This window comes from Mustela lutreola, chromosome 7, assembly GCF_030435805.1.
Source record: "Mustela lutreola isolate mMusLut2 chromosome 7, mMusLut2.pri, whole genome shotgun sequence".
In the NCBI taxonomy this organism is placed as follows: Eukaryota; Metazoa; Chordata; class Mammalia; order Carnivora; family Mustelidae; genus Mustela; species Mustela lutreola.
Genome location: NC_081296.1, coordinates 123,652,914 through 123,668,995, shown reverse-complemented (window position 1 = coordinate 123,668,995; position 16,082 = coordinate 123,652,914). Strand labels below are relative to the sequence as shown.

The following is a 16,082-nucleotide window of genomic DNA, read 5'->3' as shown; positions in this document are numbered from 1 at the left end:
AGCTTCAGGGTGCATGAGAATCAGCTAAAGCAGGAATTGACAAACTAGAGCCAAACATGGCCCACCACCAATTTTCATAAGTAAAATTTTACTGGAAGAGAACCATGACTGTTTATTTATGTGTTATGTATGGCTACTTTCGTAATACAATAGCAGAGTTGAACAGCTATTCAGCTGTGTGGCCCACAAGGCCTAAAATTATTTACTATCTCACCTTCTACAAAGAAGTCTGACCTAGAGGGCTTGTTCAAGTATAATTCAAATACAATTACTGGGACCTACTCACAGAATTTCTGATTCAGTAGATCCAGGATGGGGGTCCCAGAATTTCCATTTCTGTCAGTTCCCAGGTCACATTGCTGGTCTGAGAACCAGTGAATTAAAGAATCTGCTGAAGGGGGCACCTGGGTGGCTCAGTCGTTGGAGGTCCGACTCCTCGGATTTGATGTGGGATTCAGCTGTGGGTTTGGCCCATGTCAGGCTCCATGCTCAGTGGAGAGTCTGCCTGAGATTCTCTCCCCCACCCCTCCCCTCTCTCATGTGTACACTCACTCTCTCAAATCTTAAAAGAGAAAAAAAATCTGAAGATTATTCTCTAATTAGAATAAATGTGAAGACAGAGAAGCTGTCCTTAGAAGACATTGATTTAAATTAGTCTGTAACAAGAGCCAATGGCTTTAGCATATAATAAATGCAGAGTGCATAATAAATGCATAACCAACAAGACTGTGGAGATTATGTCACTAGTCCAAGGTACTAGAGACACTAGGAAATTCTAGAATCAACTGAGAACATGCAAGATGAGGCTGAAGAGATAGTCGAGTCACAAGAAGTTACTGAATAAAGTGGATATTTAAAAATTGGCATTTTTAAAAAGATTCTCTATCTGTGGTATGGATTTGGGAAGACCAGTCAAGATGAAAGAAATAAACCAGGCCAAGAAATGATGGTGGCTTAGTAAACTGTGTTAGCAGTGAAAACAAGATTAAGTGAATAAATTTAAGATTTATAAAACTGAAGGACTGAATGGATTAATTGATGAAGGAAGGATAAATAAAACCTCCAAGTTTCTGGTTTCAGCAACTGGATGACACTGACAGATGAGAAAGATGGGAGAATGAACAGATGTAGGGGAGATTAAGTTTGGTTCTGGACTACTGAATCTGAGATACCACTGACCACTTATGACGGAGCTCTCAAAGGCCGCTAGATACAGAAATTCAGCAAAGGTCGTGGCTGGACAGTCTGGTGTCAGTAAATTGTACTTTCCTATAAATCAACTTTTCACAGACAATAATGAATTTAAGAGATCAATATGAAATGCTATTTATTTAAACTCTTGGGCATCAGCTAAAAAGCACAGCAAAAAACCCAAAATACTTAGATAGCATATTGATTTTCTAGTTTTTAAAATTACCTGACATATTTTCTCCCAAATTTCATCACATCCAGCTTTTTCTTGAAAGCTAAGAGCCAAGTCATAATTTTCTGCTTCAGACCACACAATCAAAGTGTCCTTGAGAGGGGAAAAATAATAAAAAAAAAAGGTCTGATTAACATCCATTAACTATCACAAACTTCTTCAAAGTACAAGGCAAATGAAAAAAGCAACAAAAAACTGAGAACAGTACTAAGCAACATTGATACTGTGATTGACAATGCCTTTTCACACCTAGCTCTGTTCACCCTATAAAATGAAAACATTGTTTTCCTTAAGGAGAAGTTAACCAGAATATGAAAAGCACTACAAAGTAACCAATCTAAATGTACTGAAAGATACAAACTAAGCAAGTATCAATTCTTTGCTTGCATATTAGATTACATGTTATGCTCTAGGCAAATTGCCCAGAGAGGAAGTCTGAGCATACAATAACCAGGGCATGTCAGGAATGTGGGATTAATAACTAAAACCCCTTTTCTTATCTGTTATCCACATTGAATGTTGTTTACCTGAAACAGATGAGGCCCATGAAATTATTTGCTAAATCTGTAATATATGAGATTTACCTGAGTAACAGTTTTTTTTTTAACTTTCACCAAAGTGCTATGGTTGAAGAAGCAAGATGCTCCTGCCACCACAGCCCCTTTACTCCTGTTCAGAGAGACTTTTATTTAATGATAGTAAGTGTAATGAACAGTTCAACAGTTTTTATTAACATTTAATCTCTGCAAGACACTACACTTACAGTACTGACACCATTTTATATTTCCTGTAGTACAGTCTGTATACTACAATATGCATCATTACCACAAAAATATTTACAGGATCTAAGGTATCTTCTTAAACTTACTGACAGTAAGATAAACATATATACTGTTTCAGGGCCATCAACCATTTCAAAAAAGAGCCCACTCATTGAGAGGGGTTTGTGAATCATCTTCTATGTGAAATACTGAGTGGTACTGGGTAGAGTTACATTTTATTTTATTTTTTATTTATTTTTTTTTTAAAAGATTTTATTTATTTATTTGACAGAGAGAAATCACAAGTAGGCAGAGAGGCAGGCAGAGAGAGAGAGGAGGAAGCAGGCTCCCCGCTGAGCAGAGAGCCCGATGCGGGACTCGATCCCAGGACCCTGAGATCATGACCTGAGCCGAAGGCAGCGGCTTAACCACTGAGCCACCCAGGCGCCCTAGAGTTACATTTTAAAAAAAGAAGTCTAGGGCTCGCCTGGGTGGTGGAGTTGGTAAGGTATCTGACTCCTGGTTTCGGCTTAGGTCATGAGCTCAGGGGCGTGATAATAAGCCCTTCGTCAGGCTCTGCACTCAGTGCATAACATGCCTGAGATTTCTTTTCCTCTCCTTCTGCCCCTGAAGCTCCTGTGCACGCATGCTCTCAAATAAATAAATAAAATATTAAAAAAAAAAAAAAAAAAAAAGAAGCCAAACATAACAATGATCATATAGCAGTTTTTCAGGCAGGTCCAAAGAGAAGAACTAGGAGAAGTCAGAGTTAGAGGGATGATGAGTACAGTATAAAGGAAAAATAATTCAATCTAATAAGTAACTGAAAGGAGCCAGGCAAACTCTAGGTGAGCATCTATAGGGATGATAAAAGTTCCTACACATTAAGAAGGAAACAGGACTAGACCAGCTTTAAGGTACTTTAAAAAAATATGTCTACATGGAGGCAGTTTCCAATAAGATACCTCTTATGGATCCCCTGATGTTGTTTGCTAAACTGCGTATTAATTCTTTTTAATTACATAACTGTCAACAATGAGGACGAGTAGTCTCTCATTGAACTAAAAGGGGTATCAGCTGAAAGTAAATAAATGATCATTTGACTGGGCTGTACAGCATTACTAACAGAATAAATCCACAATTTTTATTCAGAATTTTAAACACGAGATCAAAGACCCTGTTTACTATCTTCATGAACTTCTAGAGATCATGGATAGCAGGCACCCATTCTACAGTGACTAAGCAGCTGTTCAAACTCAAAATAATTTACATTAACACTGTAAGATCAAGGGATGCTTAGGTAGCTCAGTCAATTAAACTCTAACAAATAAAATCTTAAAGAACAACAACAACATAAAACATTGTTAAGATCAACACTCAAGAAATGAGTCAGCTGTGTAGCCTCCCTGAGTCTGTTTCTTCATCTTTAAACTGGGTATAATACATACAGTTGTGAAAACTGGTGATAAAGACCCATTGAAACGAAAACCAGTATCACCTTGGTTTAAGTTAGATTTAAAACAATTATAAGCAATTAATGCTGGTACAATGTAAATTCAGAATCATCTGTAGGCTTAAAACAGGGCACAATTAGATATAAACTCTTAAATGCTCATTTGACAAATTTAGAATTTTGAAAATTTTAGGAACTGCTCTTCTGTTTTCCCTAAGGATTCTAATTTTCACCAAAGCATCCTATTTACCATCCAACAACCTACAGCTTAAGACACATGGATTTCTTCATTCATTCTCAAAAGAGACTTGATCTTTTCTTTTTCTTTGGATGGGCTTTTACTCTTCAACTGACTGAAGCCTCAAAACACGAATTTATGTATTTAAGTATAGAATATCAAAGACAAAATACTCTGGAGTCTCCAGCCATTCCAATCAAACCAAACAGTTTTCTTAAGAACAAACACTACATGCAAAGTATTAGTAGACCATTACACTATCAAGAAAATATTTCTATTGTACCAAATGTTTTTTGGACAAGCAAATCAGCATTAAGCAGATTTAGTGGAGTTAGTAACAGCTTTCCTATTTACTATCTGTGTGACCTGAAGCTAGTCACAATCTTTAGGGATCATCTAATGTACAAAATAAACGCAACACTAACTTCCTTATAGTAGTATTTTAATGGTCAATGATAAAGCAAAGCACTTTATAATTTATTTATAGAGTAACAGTAATATATACATATAAATGTGCTAGTAATATTCTTTATTCTAAATTTATTTCTGTAACTTCAGGGCACTGGGGGGACTGATACTGCCTTCACCAGCTTGATACAGCACTCAGTATCTCTGTGTGTGTGTGTGTGTGTGTGTGTGTGTATGTTCTGAAAAAATACCTTTTGATGATAGTGCTAGTTGCCCTACTAAGTAGAGAAAGATTTACTTTCAGATATTGCTTGTTCATGCGTAGGGTACAAGAAAGAGTGTACGAAAACTGAAAGATGCCTTAATAAACTGCATCATTAGCCTATCATCATATTATTATAAGGTCCTATTCAGGCTACGTAACAAATCAGATTTTTACCTACACTGGGTTGCTGTATAGGGACAGAAATGTCCCTTCTGCACTAGCATCTACAATAGCAAAGGAAGTAGTTTCTACCATTTTGTTGTGTTAATAGCTGATTATTACATCAGTGGTCACTTTTTATTCTTTTAGTAGAAACAAGAAAACTTGTTCTAGTTTTAACTTTTGAGAATTAAATTTTGGTTTTAAAAGTATCTGGAGCAAAAACTTAGCTTAAATTGAAGCAATTTTTTTAAAGTTTAAAATAAAATGATTGCTTTATACACCACAGAGATGGGCTAAAATCACATTTTAGAATCAGGCTGGGAAAGTATGTTGTAACCCATTTTAAATTTTTCACTGTTAAGGAATTGGTGGCAAATTTTCATTTAATCACCCAACTGAGAGGATAATATACAAAGTAAAACAACATCTTCAAAATTTTACCTGTTGTTTCTGATATGCAGTGTTAGGATTTATTTTGGATTCTAAGAGTAGAGAACCTGGGAAACAGAAAAACAAAAACATTCCATTATGCCATTGCAAAGCAGCATTACATTCCACCATACACACACACACTTCCACCTTTCTTGACCACTCGATACACACTAACTTCAGTTAAGGAAACAGTATGTTTAAAAACACACTTAAATATAATAAAACTTGTAACCCAAGAAATGCTTGCTTTATGCAGTTTACTTTTAACAAAGACACGATCATCTGAAGAGTAAAGGACTGGATGGTAATAGAGATCCAACAACTTACGGGCAGCACAGGGTAGTAAAAGGGCACTGCAGAAAGCCAGGTGACCTGAGTTTAAATCCCTGACATACATTATGATTTGGATACAATCCATCACCCCAGTACATCCAAATATTACACTTCACCTTCAAAAAGTCTCTTTTGTCTGTTCCAGAATTATCACACTTCATCTTCAAATAATCAATTTTTTCCCCATAGTCTGCTAATTTTATTTTGCATATTTTTGTCTTTTCCCTGGCAGTAAGACTTGTGATATTCAGAAAATAACTACTGCTTTATAACAAAGTGCAAATCTTAAGACCAGCTTTTATGCCTCTCCCCTCACTCTAGTTCCAGTTTATCCCCAAAGTACTATCTAAAGACAAGAACTGGCCTGAAATGCTTAAGAAGCAGCGACTTTCTCTGCAGCTGTCCTTCATCCAAATCTTTCATTTCTTTTCCTACTACATGTCACGATTACTTTCCAATTCAAATAGCGGGCTAGGCAGCTCAGAAAAGTGGGCTTCTTTACATTCCCAAATTAGTTTGCTTCTGTTAAAATTCATTTACTAATCTAATGATACCGTCTCAGCTGGCGATTTACTGACCATTCTACTCCTCTGTGCTCAGAACAGTGCTAAGTGATACCGAATGCAATACAGTTTCAGCCATTTACCAAGATGTAAGGACTTAATTTGGGAACACCCTCCCACTTCACTCAAATCCTCCTCAAGCACAGGTAAAATAATTCCAAATCTGTCTTTTATTCTAGTCTACTTTGGTTACTTAAGGTAACCAAACAGTCTCCATATGTTTCCCACCTATACCCCCCAACGCCCCATTTCTTTCAGGCCTTTTTTTTTTTTTAAAACGATTTTTTAAAACTATTTTTAAACTTTTTTTTTAAACTATTGTTGGCTCACTCAGACAAGTATCCTCATATTCTAGAGGAAATTTGTTTTAATCTTCCTCCTCTTCTCCCAACCTTTGCCTTATTAATTAAAAACAAATTTCCAGTGCTTCACTTTTCTTTATGCACTACTAATGGATTTTTTTTCTTTTGGTAATTATCAAGAGTTGTCCAGTGATGCAGTCATAACAAGAAAAAGCAACAAGCAAATGAACTCAATGTCTAGAGTCTCTCAAAGGATTAAGTCTCCAACTTTCTGCATGAATATCCTTCCAGTTTTTTCTATATACAAGAACAGAAATTGCAATCATTTCCCAGTGAAATCAGAATATGTTAGTTACATTAAGATCAAACTTACTTTTTGTGGCATACATTCAATATGTGGTTTCTAGGAGAAAATACATCTCAAAAAAACCACTTTGAAATATATCACACCCTGAAAAACAATCCATCTTTAGAAAACTACAAAAACAGTAAAATGAAACAACTGGATTACTTTGCAACATTCAGAAGATGCAAAAGGTCTAGCGTCCTAGAACCAAACTAAGTAAGTCTTTTTAGAAGTGAAACCTTACAAAAGCAAACCTACCCAAAAGAAAATACTGGACATCACTGATAAATGATAAATGGAGATGTTCAAAGTCAAAATCTATGCTACAAATAATACCACTGAGAGTGTGAAAAGACAACCCACAGAATGGGAGAAAGTATTTATAAATCACGTATCTGTTAAGGAATTTGTATACAGAACTCTAACAACTTAAAAAGACAACCAAATTTAAAAATGGGCAATAGATCTGAACAGATATTTCTTCACCGAAGACACACAAATGGATGACGAACATATGAAAAGATGCTCAATATCATTAGTTGTCAAGGAAATACGAATCAAAACCACAAATAAGATACCATTTAACACCTGCTAAGAAGCTTACAATCAAAGACAGTGCTGCCAATAATAAGTGTTGCCAACCACATGGAGAAATTGGAAACCTCATACATTTTGCTTGTGGGTATATAAAAAGGCATCCACTCTGGAAAACAGTTTGGCAGTTACTCAATTGCTAGTTACCAGCAATTCCACTCCTAGGTGTATACCCAAGAGAAATGAAAACATACGCTCACAAAAATATGGGTACATGTTCTTAGCAGCATTTCTAATAGCAAAGAAGTGCAAATAATCCAAATGTCCAAAACCTAATGAAAACTATTCAGCTACACAAAAAGAAGTACATGCTGGATGAACTTTGAAAACATTACAAGTGAAAGAAGCCAGTCACAAAAGACTATGTATAATATGACTGTTTTTATATAAAATGTACAGTGTGCAAATAGAGAAGATGTATTGATTAGTGGTTGTTTGGGGAGGAAAGGAGGAGTGAATGGGTAGTGACTGCTTATGGGTACATGATTTCTTTCAGAGAGAACAAAGTATTCTAAAATTAGATTGTGGTGGGGTGCCTGGCTGGCTCAGCCAATAGAACATACAACTCTTGATCTCAGGGTTGTTAAGTCTGAGCCCCATGCTGGGTGTAGAGATTACTTAAAAAATTAAAAAATTGGAGTGATAGCTGCATGACCCTGTGAATATACTAAAAAACAATGAATTATACACTTTGAATGAATTATATATAGCATGTGAGAAACATTAATTTAAAAAGGTGTAAATATTCATACAGTGGAATACCATATTATAAATATTAATGAATGAACCAAATACGTGAATGCAACATGAATGCAAGAAACCGCAAAGAAAAATATATACCATGTAATTCTATTTACATAAACTTCAAAGGGTAGCAAAAATTAATCTATGGTGCTAGCAGGCAGGGGGAGATAGTGACTGTGAAGGGACATGAAGAAGACTTCCAGAGTGCTGGTTATTTTGTGAAAATTCACCAAGTTGAATACTTACCATTTGCGTAATTTCTTGATCTATTAACACTTCAAAACTATTTTTTTAAATAAGTAGGGGTAAACAACATAAGGCACAGGGGTGAAGTTATCACTTCAAATTGTACTTTCAAGAAACATATCTCAAACACTGTGTGTCAACTATACCCCAATTAAAAGAGAAAAGGACAGAGTGCCTGGGTGGCTCTGTCTGGGTGGCTGGTTGGTTAAGCATGAACCCTTGACCTCATCTCATGTCTTGGTCTCAAGGTCAAGAATTCAAACCCCACACTGGGCTCTATGCTGGGTGCGGAGCATACTTAAAAAAAGGAAAGAAAAACACATACCTAACTTGGCTGCTACTAAAACAAAACAAAGACCAGCAGGGGAATTAACTATTATTTTTCAAGTACCAATCCCTTTGCATTTGCTTCAAAACTCTCCATAAAGTTACAGGGTCAGAGTAATTAGAAAGGAAAAATCCGTAACTGAAAGCTTGGGAAGTGTGCCCTCCCAAAGCCCTAGCTAAAACAAGAAATAAGTAGATAACTGGAAGCTTCTGGTGTTGGTGAGTTTTTCTTTACTGGGTCATTCAAGATGTTAAGAGGAAGTATCTCTCCTGAAACACAGGACAGACCAAAGGCACCACCTTAGAAGTCCAGCTCTGGTCCCCAAATACCATGCTCCCTAAGAAATTGGTGGGCTGGAGCATGAAAAACTGCCTTTTAGTTTGGGGGCTAGAAAAATAATAAAGACATATTTCTAGTTTTATTTCTATGCCATCTACTAGGTTCCCTTTCCCCATTTCTTAGTTTCTACTGGATCAAGTTATCAGTGCTTTACCAATCAATGGAAGAAGATCCAGCTGAGTGTTAATATGAACTTTTTGAGGCCATTTTATCCTTCTCTATCAGCTTTTAAAATAGTCCCCTTTGGTCCAACAGTTCTGGGAAATTAGCCTACATCTCACAGTGCCAAGTATATGAACAAATAAGTCACTGGCAGTGTAATGGTAAAAAATCTAGAAACAATCTCTATGCCAAGCTGTTCTCAACGTGTGGGACCTCAGGGAGTCTGGAAAATCAAAACTATTTTCAAATTATTACTACTAAAAGGTTATTTGCTTTTTCCACCCTTGTTTTTTCTCAGTGTCTATACTGTGTTATTACAAACAACTGAATGCAGAGGGTTAAGAATCCTTTTTTAAAAAAATTAAACCAGACATTAAAGAGATTTGTAAAAATGTAAAACAGTAACACTCTCCTCACTAAATGCTGATATAATAGCTTTTTAAAGAATTAAAGTCTAATGTGGCATTATCAGTAGATACAAGCCACATAAATAAAAGCTTTTCAGAATCCCCAATTCTAAGAGTATAAAGGTATCCTGAGGAAGGTTTCAGAAATAATGCTACAACAGTGTACTGTGTGAATTAAATGTGTACAATGAAATACTGTGCTACTCTTAGATGACAGATCTGTGTATCCTCACATAGATAGATGCCCCAAATAGACAAAAAGGAGGTCTGTATACTCAGAAAGTGGGGGAACAACGGTACAGGAGGGAAAATGGCACTCAAAACATCGCCAAGACAATTGCAAGTAGAAGTTGTCAAACCTGGATAAGCAAGAAAGATGGACAATAAAACATTTAGTACAACTACGAGTACACACGATTTTTGGTCATTAAAATTGTTCCTTCCCTGCTTTACCACATGTTTGTTCTTCCTGTAAAATGAAACAGGAAAGCTCTTCTTGTATTCTGTTGCGAATCCCCAACACACCTCTATCAAAACAAACACCTCCAGGGAGTGCGGTGCTAAGTAGCTGGTAGTCCTGAGTGAAGTTATCATTCCAAAAGTGTTTAAATCCGAGAACTGCAAATAGTGCCTGCAGCCTGGATCCGGCCGACAGTTTATTTGAGTTGTAGTCTTAACACACATACTCATATGCTGAATTTGTGCAAATATTTTAAAAAATGGAAAGAATGTACATTAAAAAAAAAAAACCAAAAACCAAAAACCTAGATTTCTGGCTGAGTGCAGGAAAAAAAAGACCACAGAACTACCCAATCAAATTATCAATACATGAAGACAAGGTTAGAAAAAAATAACACCTCACAGGGTTGCTACATTAACTAAAAATTCATATTAAACTCCCTATCCCAGCACCTACTATATAACCAGCACTCAATACTTGTTTCTCTTAGAGCATGGACAAAATAGCATTTCACAAGCATCACTGTGCTGTTAAACAGTAGAGAAATTAGTAATGATAATAATCCAGAAACCCATTAGAATGAAAAACTAACAGTTCTACTACACTGCTTAAGAAAAACATTTTAGTATATATATTTAGGAAACATTCCAAAAAAACAATGTTAAGATTTTTAATCTTTCTGATATAGTGTTTTTTAGCAAGAAATTTCACTTGTTTAGAAGATATCACTCCCTTTCACTGGAGAAATGAGAAACGGAGTTTCTATAACTTTTATGGTTCTATGTCCAATATCAACCTACTAACCAATCAGATTCAAGTAGTTAAAAAAACATAGGTCCTAATCTTAGTTTAGATTTGGATAAATACTTAAGGATTTCAGAAGGACTAGGTCCAGCTCTGTCACAATATCTAGACATCGCTGGTATATCATCCTTATTAATGCTCAAAATAAGGGCAGCAACCCAAGTACTGTGCTTCATTAATGGGAAGAAAAGAATCATCAAAAATGAATTAATCGAAGTCCAAAATATCATCTGGACAGTACACAAGGGTAGGCTTTAAAACTAGTCCGTATTCACTCTCTCCTAATTTTGTGGCTCACGATTACACACAGCATTTAAAAACTGAAATGAAGGCTCAGAGTGGGGGGAGGGGGGATAGCCCTACATTAAAAGATCCCGTGCCTGCGTCAGGCCTTCACTACACTCAGGCCCTATCACCTATACCCAGAGTGCCTGATGGACTTCAAAACGTCAGAAGTTACCACACACAGAAGATGGTAAGTAAGGGTTTGCTTACCCTAGGCCTAGTAATTTTCTACAAAGCAGGTCTACATGAAGGAAAAAAAAAAGGGGGGGTTTAAATGAACTTTTCGAAGTCAAGTGTTTCTCCCAGTACTGACACTGAGCTCCTCTTAGTAGCTAAATCTGGAATGCTTACTGTATGCAAGGTTCTATACTGCTTAGTAATTTGTAAGAGGAAAAAAAAAAATTGCTGATACTTATCTCTGCTCATTTCTTTCTCCACAACAGCCCAAACAAAGCGAAACAAACCAGGCTTTCCACCTAAAGTGTTCTGACCTCCTTTTCTAATTATAGTGGGGGTGAGGCACTACCTACAACCAAGTTCTATAAGAGGCAGAGGTAGAGGATTCTAGTTTTTACCATTAGCTAGCAGTGTTAACTTGAACAAAAATATTTCCCCATGCCTCATTTTCTTCATGCCTCAAATAACACTGAAAATTTAACCTTTTAAACTTGGAAACAGGCAACTCAGATAATACATGAAACTATCTGAAATATAAAAATAACTTTATAAAACTTAAGGTAAAAACCAAATACAAGAACACTACTCTTGATGCCTGGCAAGTAAACCAGAATAAAGAGTATGGATATGATTTTATGTTAAAAAGACATCCTTCAGTGTGTGGAGAAATTCTTAAGTCTTTATCAATTCTAAAATTGGAAGGTAGAAGTGATAAAAACCATAATGCAATAGTAGAATGATTTGAACATAAAGTGACAAAGCAAGTAAGGGATGACATTATTACCCTTCGTGCAACTTAACAGGCACATTATAAACTGAAAGAAAAAAACAATACCAAGTAATTTTTTGGGGGGAAGATAGAACTTTGCAGGTAGCTGGCTATGACAAAATCTTGAGAAATGAGGTAATCTATCTTCATTAAAGAAAGGGCTATGTTCCTAACAATACACTTTTGCCAGTAGGAACCTACTAAATAAGGATGCAACCTATGGGCTCAGTTGCTTGCAAGAACATCTCTTTCCTCCAAGGCAAGGTGGGCTACAGATATGCCAAACCAACCAGTTCAGAGGAGAAAGGCACACTTACTCAGAAAGATGTGCCCTATTATTGGGGATGCCACAAGCACTTCCATTCAGAAACTGCCTTTCTGATTTTCGATTTAGTGTCTAAGCACCTCTAACAAGACAAATGACCCACTTTATGGAAAATCAGAAATACTTCCCACTTTGCTCACCACAATAAAAAGAAAATTCTCAATTATTCTATAATGGAGAATGGGAGAACCATCAAATAAGGAACGACCCAAACTAGCAGTCCATACAAAAACTCCATGTGGCTTTAAGATATACTGTAATTTTAAGTATCTTTAGGCTAAAAATTCTTTTCCTGTTCTTTGAGATAAACTTTGAGCCTTTAAGTATAAAGTAGCAAACTCAAGTGGACAGCAGTAAGGGAGTTTAAAACACACTGTAAATAGTTAATGATACCAATTAATAACAATCTCACCCATAGGCTGTCTGAACTTGTTTCCCCATCTGCAAAATATGGCCAATAACAGTACCTCTATCAGCATATACAAGTAAAGAGTCTCTAGCACAGTAGACACTCGATAAATTTTGATTATCATTCCTATCTGGAGTTTTCCTGTTAGAAAAAAAAATTTATTATCAAACTAGCGATCATTTATGACAGTACTTCATCTAAGTATGCTGCAACCTTCTAAGCCCACTCTCTGGATTTAGTTTTCCTTATATCTTAAATTAACAAGGTCACATCAGTTACATTTATTTCATCTTTCTCTATTAATAAGTAAAAATAAATAAAATTAATAGATAAAATTGAAGGCCTTTTGCTTTTACCATTCAACCTATTTCATTGCAGAGTCCCAAACTTTCCCAAGGGAAGGTGGGAGTTTAGGGGCTATTTCCAAAGTGGTAAAAACAAAAATGGGGGGGAACTCCAGATCCCAACATTAGTAGGTTATTAGAGTAGGATTCCCTAGATTATGACATCAAAACTTCATGCTTAAAAATACTGTAAACAATGGACTCTGTATAACGAGTCCAATTAAATGTGATCTGACAGTTATTCGTGTTACGAGATTTCAAAGAACTGATCTCAAACCTACACATACTTTCATCTGAAAGTTAACTGAACCTACAAAGCCCATACTTTTCACTCATTATGTAAAAAGTTTTCCAAACATGCAAAGGAGGATATATATGGGAGAGTAGCTGGTGATATGTGATAGAAACATACGAAAGCACCTGACACATTCAAGCTTGTATTTTTAAGAAGCAATAGGCCTCAGAAAAATATACTCAGTGTATTCAAAATCCTTTAAATTCCCCTGAGAGGAAATAATTTATCTCCAATTAAGTTATATGGGGGTAGCCTTATAAAGATAACCTGTGGACAATATAACTCTAAATTACAACTTTTCAATTCAAATTGAAAATCGATGTCCCCAGAGTCTCTAATTACAGAAAAGTGAGTCTTGTTTGTTTTTCATGGAAATCGGAGTTCTGGATTAAAAATACACTTAAAATTCATTGAGAGGAGGGATGCCTGCCTGGGTGGCTGGGCTGGTTGGGTGTCTCCTTTGGCTCAAGTCAGGATCCCAGTGTCCTGGGATCCAGTCTCCCCTCCCACTCCTTGTCCTGGGATCCAGTCCCCCCACTGGGCTCCTTGCTCAGCAGGGAGCCTGCTTCTCCCTCTGCTTGTGCTCTCACTCTCTCTGACAAATAAAGCCTTAAAAAAACTCCTTGAGTTGTAATTAATTCAGATACAGAATAAATACAATTGTAATAAACTGAAATAGCTAGCGTGAAATTAGAGACTAATTTAACAAGACAGATTTTTCAATTCAGAAGAAACAATTCTCAAATACTTTCACATGATGTGAACATTTTAAGCAAAATCCAAGGTATGTCACAGAGGGAAGTGACAAACCCTAAACAAAGTTTGGAAAAATCTGAAACACATAATTTTCAAACAACTGGGTCTTTTGAACTTTGAGGCTATTTCAAAATACGGGAAGCACTGGTACTATGGCAGATAAAGATTTTAAAGTTATCTGCCAACTTCTCCCCCCCACCTGTTAACTGAACCAAATTGTGATTATACATTTAAGTAATCAAAAAAGCTCGCATAAAATAGTTCCACAGTTGCAAGCCGTTTACACCAACTCAACACAAAATTCTGCATTATTAGTGAAAAAGACAACACTGGGAAACACAAATCTATCCTCTCAAGGCAAAGAAGCATTTACTCTGCCGAATGCAGTTGCCAGATCCATGAACCGGTGTTGCCAACCTGCGACAGGACCAAAAAGATGTACCAGAAAAATAGTCTAAAGGGGCGGCGCGGGGGTGGGGGCACAGCAAAACGTTCACCAAAGAGTGAAACACCTAAGAACTTTCTTCGCTGCGAGAAAGTTTCATGCCTGCTTTACAGATGAGTGAACTAAGGCAGATCGGATTAATCAGTGCCTTTCTCAAGGTCACTCTAGTGCAAAAGAACAGCACGGTCCGGGCTCCCGATCCCAGGCCCCCGACCTCTCCACACGCCCAGGCAGCACAGCTCAAATGTGCTGGGCTCCCCTCGTCCCCGCAACTGCTACCAGGCGCTGGGAAGAAAGACATTTCGAGCGCTCTCCGTGCAGCTAGTTCCGAGAGAACTGGGGTGCTGGTGGCCCGCCCTCCCCCACGGCGGCAGCCAGCCCAGTCCAGTCGCCCCCGCCGTTCTCTTAGCGGGCCACTAGCCCTCAACAACCAGGGATGTGGCCCGGGAGCCGTGGAGGAAGGCAAGGGACCCACCCCAAGGGGCTTCACTTACCATCGCTCTCGGCCCTGACAAGCAGGGACATGCCCTTCAGCCGCTCCACGTAGCCTGACGACACATGCCCGGTGCCCCGGTCGTCCCACTGCCGGTCCTCATTGAGCGTGTAAACCTTCACCCGCCGCCGGGTGTCGGTCATCGTGCCGCCCGGGGACCGGGGCAAAGGCCCCGCTGGAGTCGCCCAGGAAGCGGGCCGGGACACGCGGGGGCCAAGGCGGGAGGACGCCCGCAAGCGGAGAACTCCTGGGCCTCACTGCCGCCGCTGGCCGTCGCGGGGCCGCGGGGCCGCCCGCATGGCCCGCTCCCGGGCCCGAGCTCTGGGCCCCGGTCTTTCCTCGCCTCCGACTCCTCGGCGCTATTGTCCAAACCGGGCGAGCCCGACCGCCCCGAAAGGGGCGCGCAGCGCTTCACAGCTTCCGGCCCGATGCGGTAGCAACTCGGGGCGCTTGTCACTGCCCTGCTCCCGCCTCCGCCATGATCTCCACGAAGCCGCTTCCCGCGCCGCCGCCGCCTCCTCAGGCCGCCGCCGCCATGTTTTCCTTCCTTATACCTGGCCCTGCCACCGCAGCCAGTGGCTCCGCTCTGCTCGCCTGCTTCAAATGCCCCAAGCCGAGGGGCGCCTGCTCCTGTTGCAACTGCTGCCAATGGGCGGGAGACTGGGAGGGCCCCCAGGCGCACAAGCGCTCCAGCCTCCTGAAAGTCCCTTTTCCTTCGCCGCTGCCGCCGCCTCTTCCGTCTTCCTCACACAGCCAAAGCCGCCGCCATCTTGGTTCGCCCCTCAATAGCGGCGCGCGGGGCCACCCAGGCAGCAGCTGCAGGGGCGGCCCGTTGGCCCCACCATTTAAAGAGACAGGAGCGAGGCCCGGAGCCTCGCTGCGGCGGAGGCCTCGGACGGAGGCGGGAGGCGGGCGCCGAGTTGCCGAGGTGGCGGGAGCGCAGGGAGCGGAGGAGGCGGAACGCTGGTCGCGCCGGTGACGGCCCGGGGCTCCCTCGCGCTCCCTGCACGCACC

At 39.2% G+C, this 16,082-nt stretch overlaps 1 protein-coding gene across 2 annotated transcripts in view; it reads right to left on the bottom strand.

Moving 5' to 3' along the window:
- PPP4R3A (protein phosphatase 4 regulatory subunit 3A) overlaps positions 1-15,220 on the bottom strand; it is a 35,765-nt gene extending 20,545 nt beyond the window's left edge. For both annotated transcript variants that reach the window (XM_059182493.1, XM_059182495.1), the window contains exons 1-3: positions 15,070-15,220; positions 5,152-5,207; positions 1,418-1,516 (exon numbers count right to left, since the gene is read on the bottom strand). In XM_059182493.1, coding sequence (XP_059038476.1) covers positions 1,418-1,516; positions 5,152-5,207; positions 15,070-15,211 — 297 coding nt within the window. In that variant the 5' untranslated portion in view covers positions 15,212-15,220. The remainder of the gene's footprint in view (positions 1-1,417; positions 1,517-5,151; positions 5,208-15,069) is intronic.
- Between the last annotated feature and the right edge of the window lie 862 nt (positions 15,221-16,082).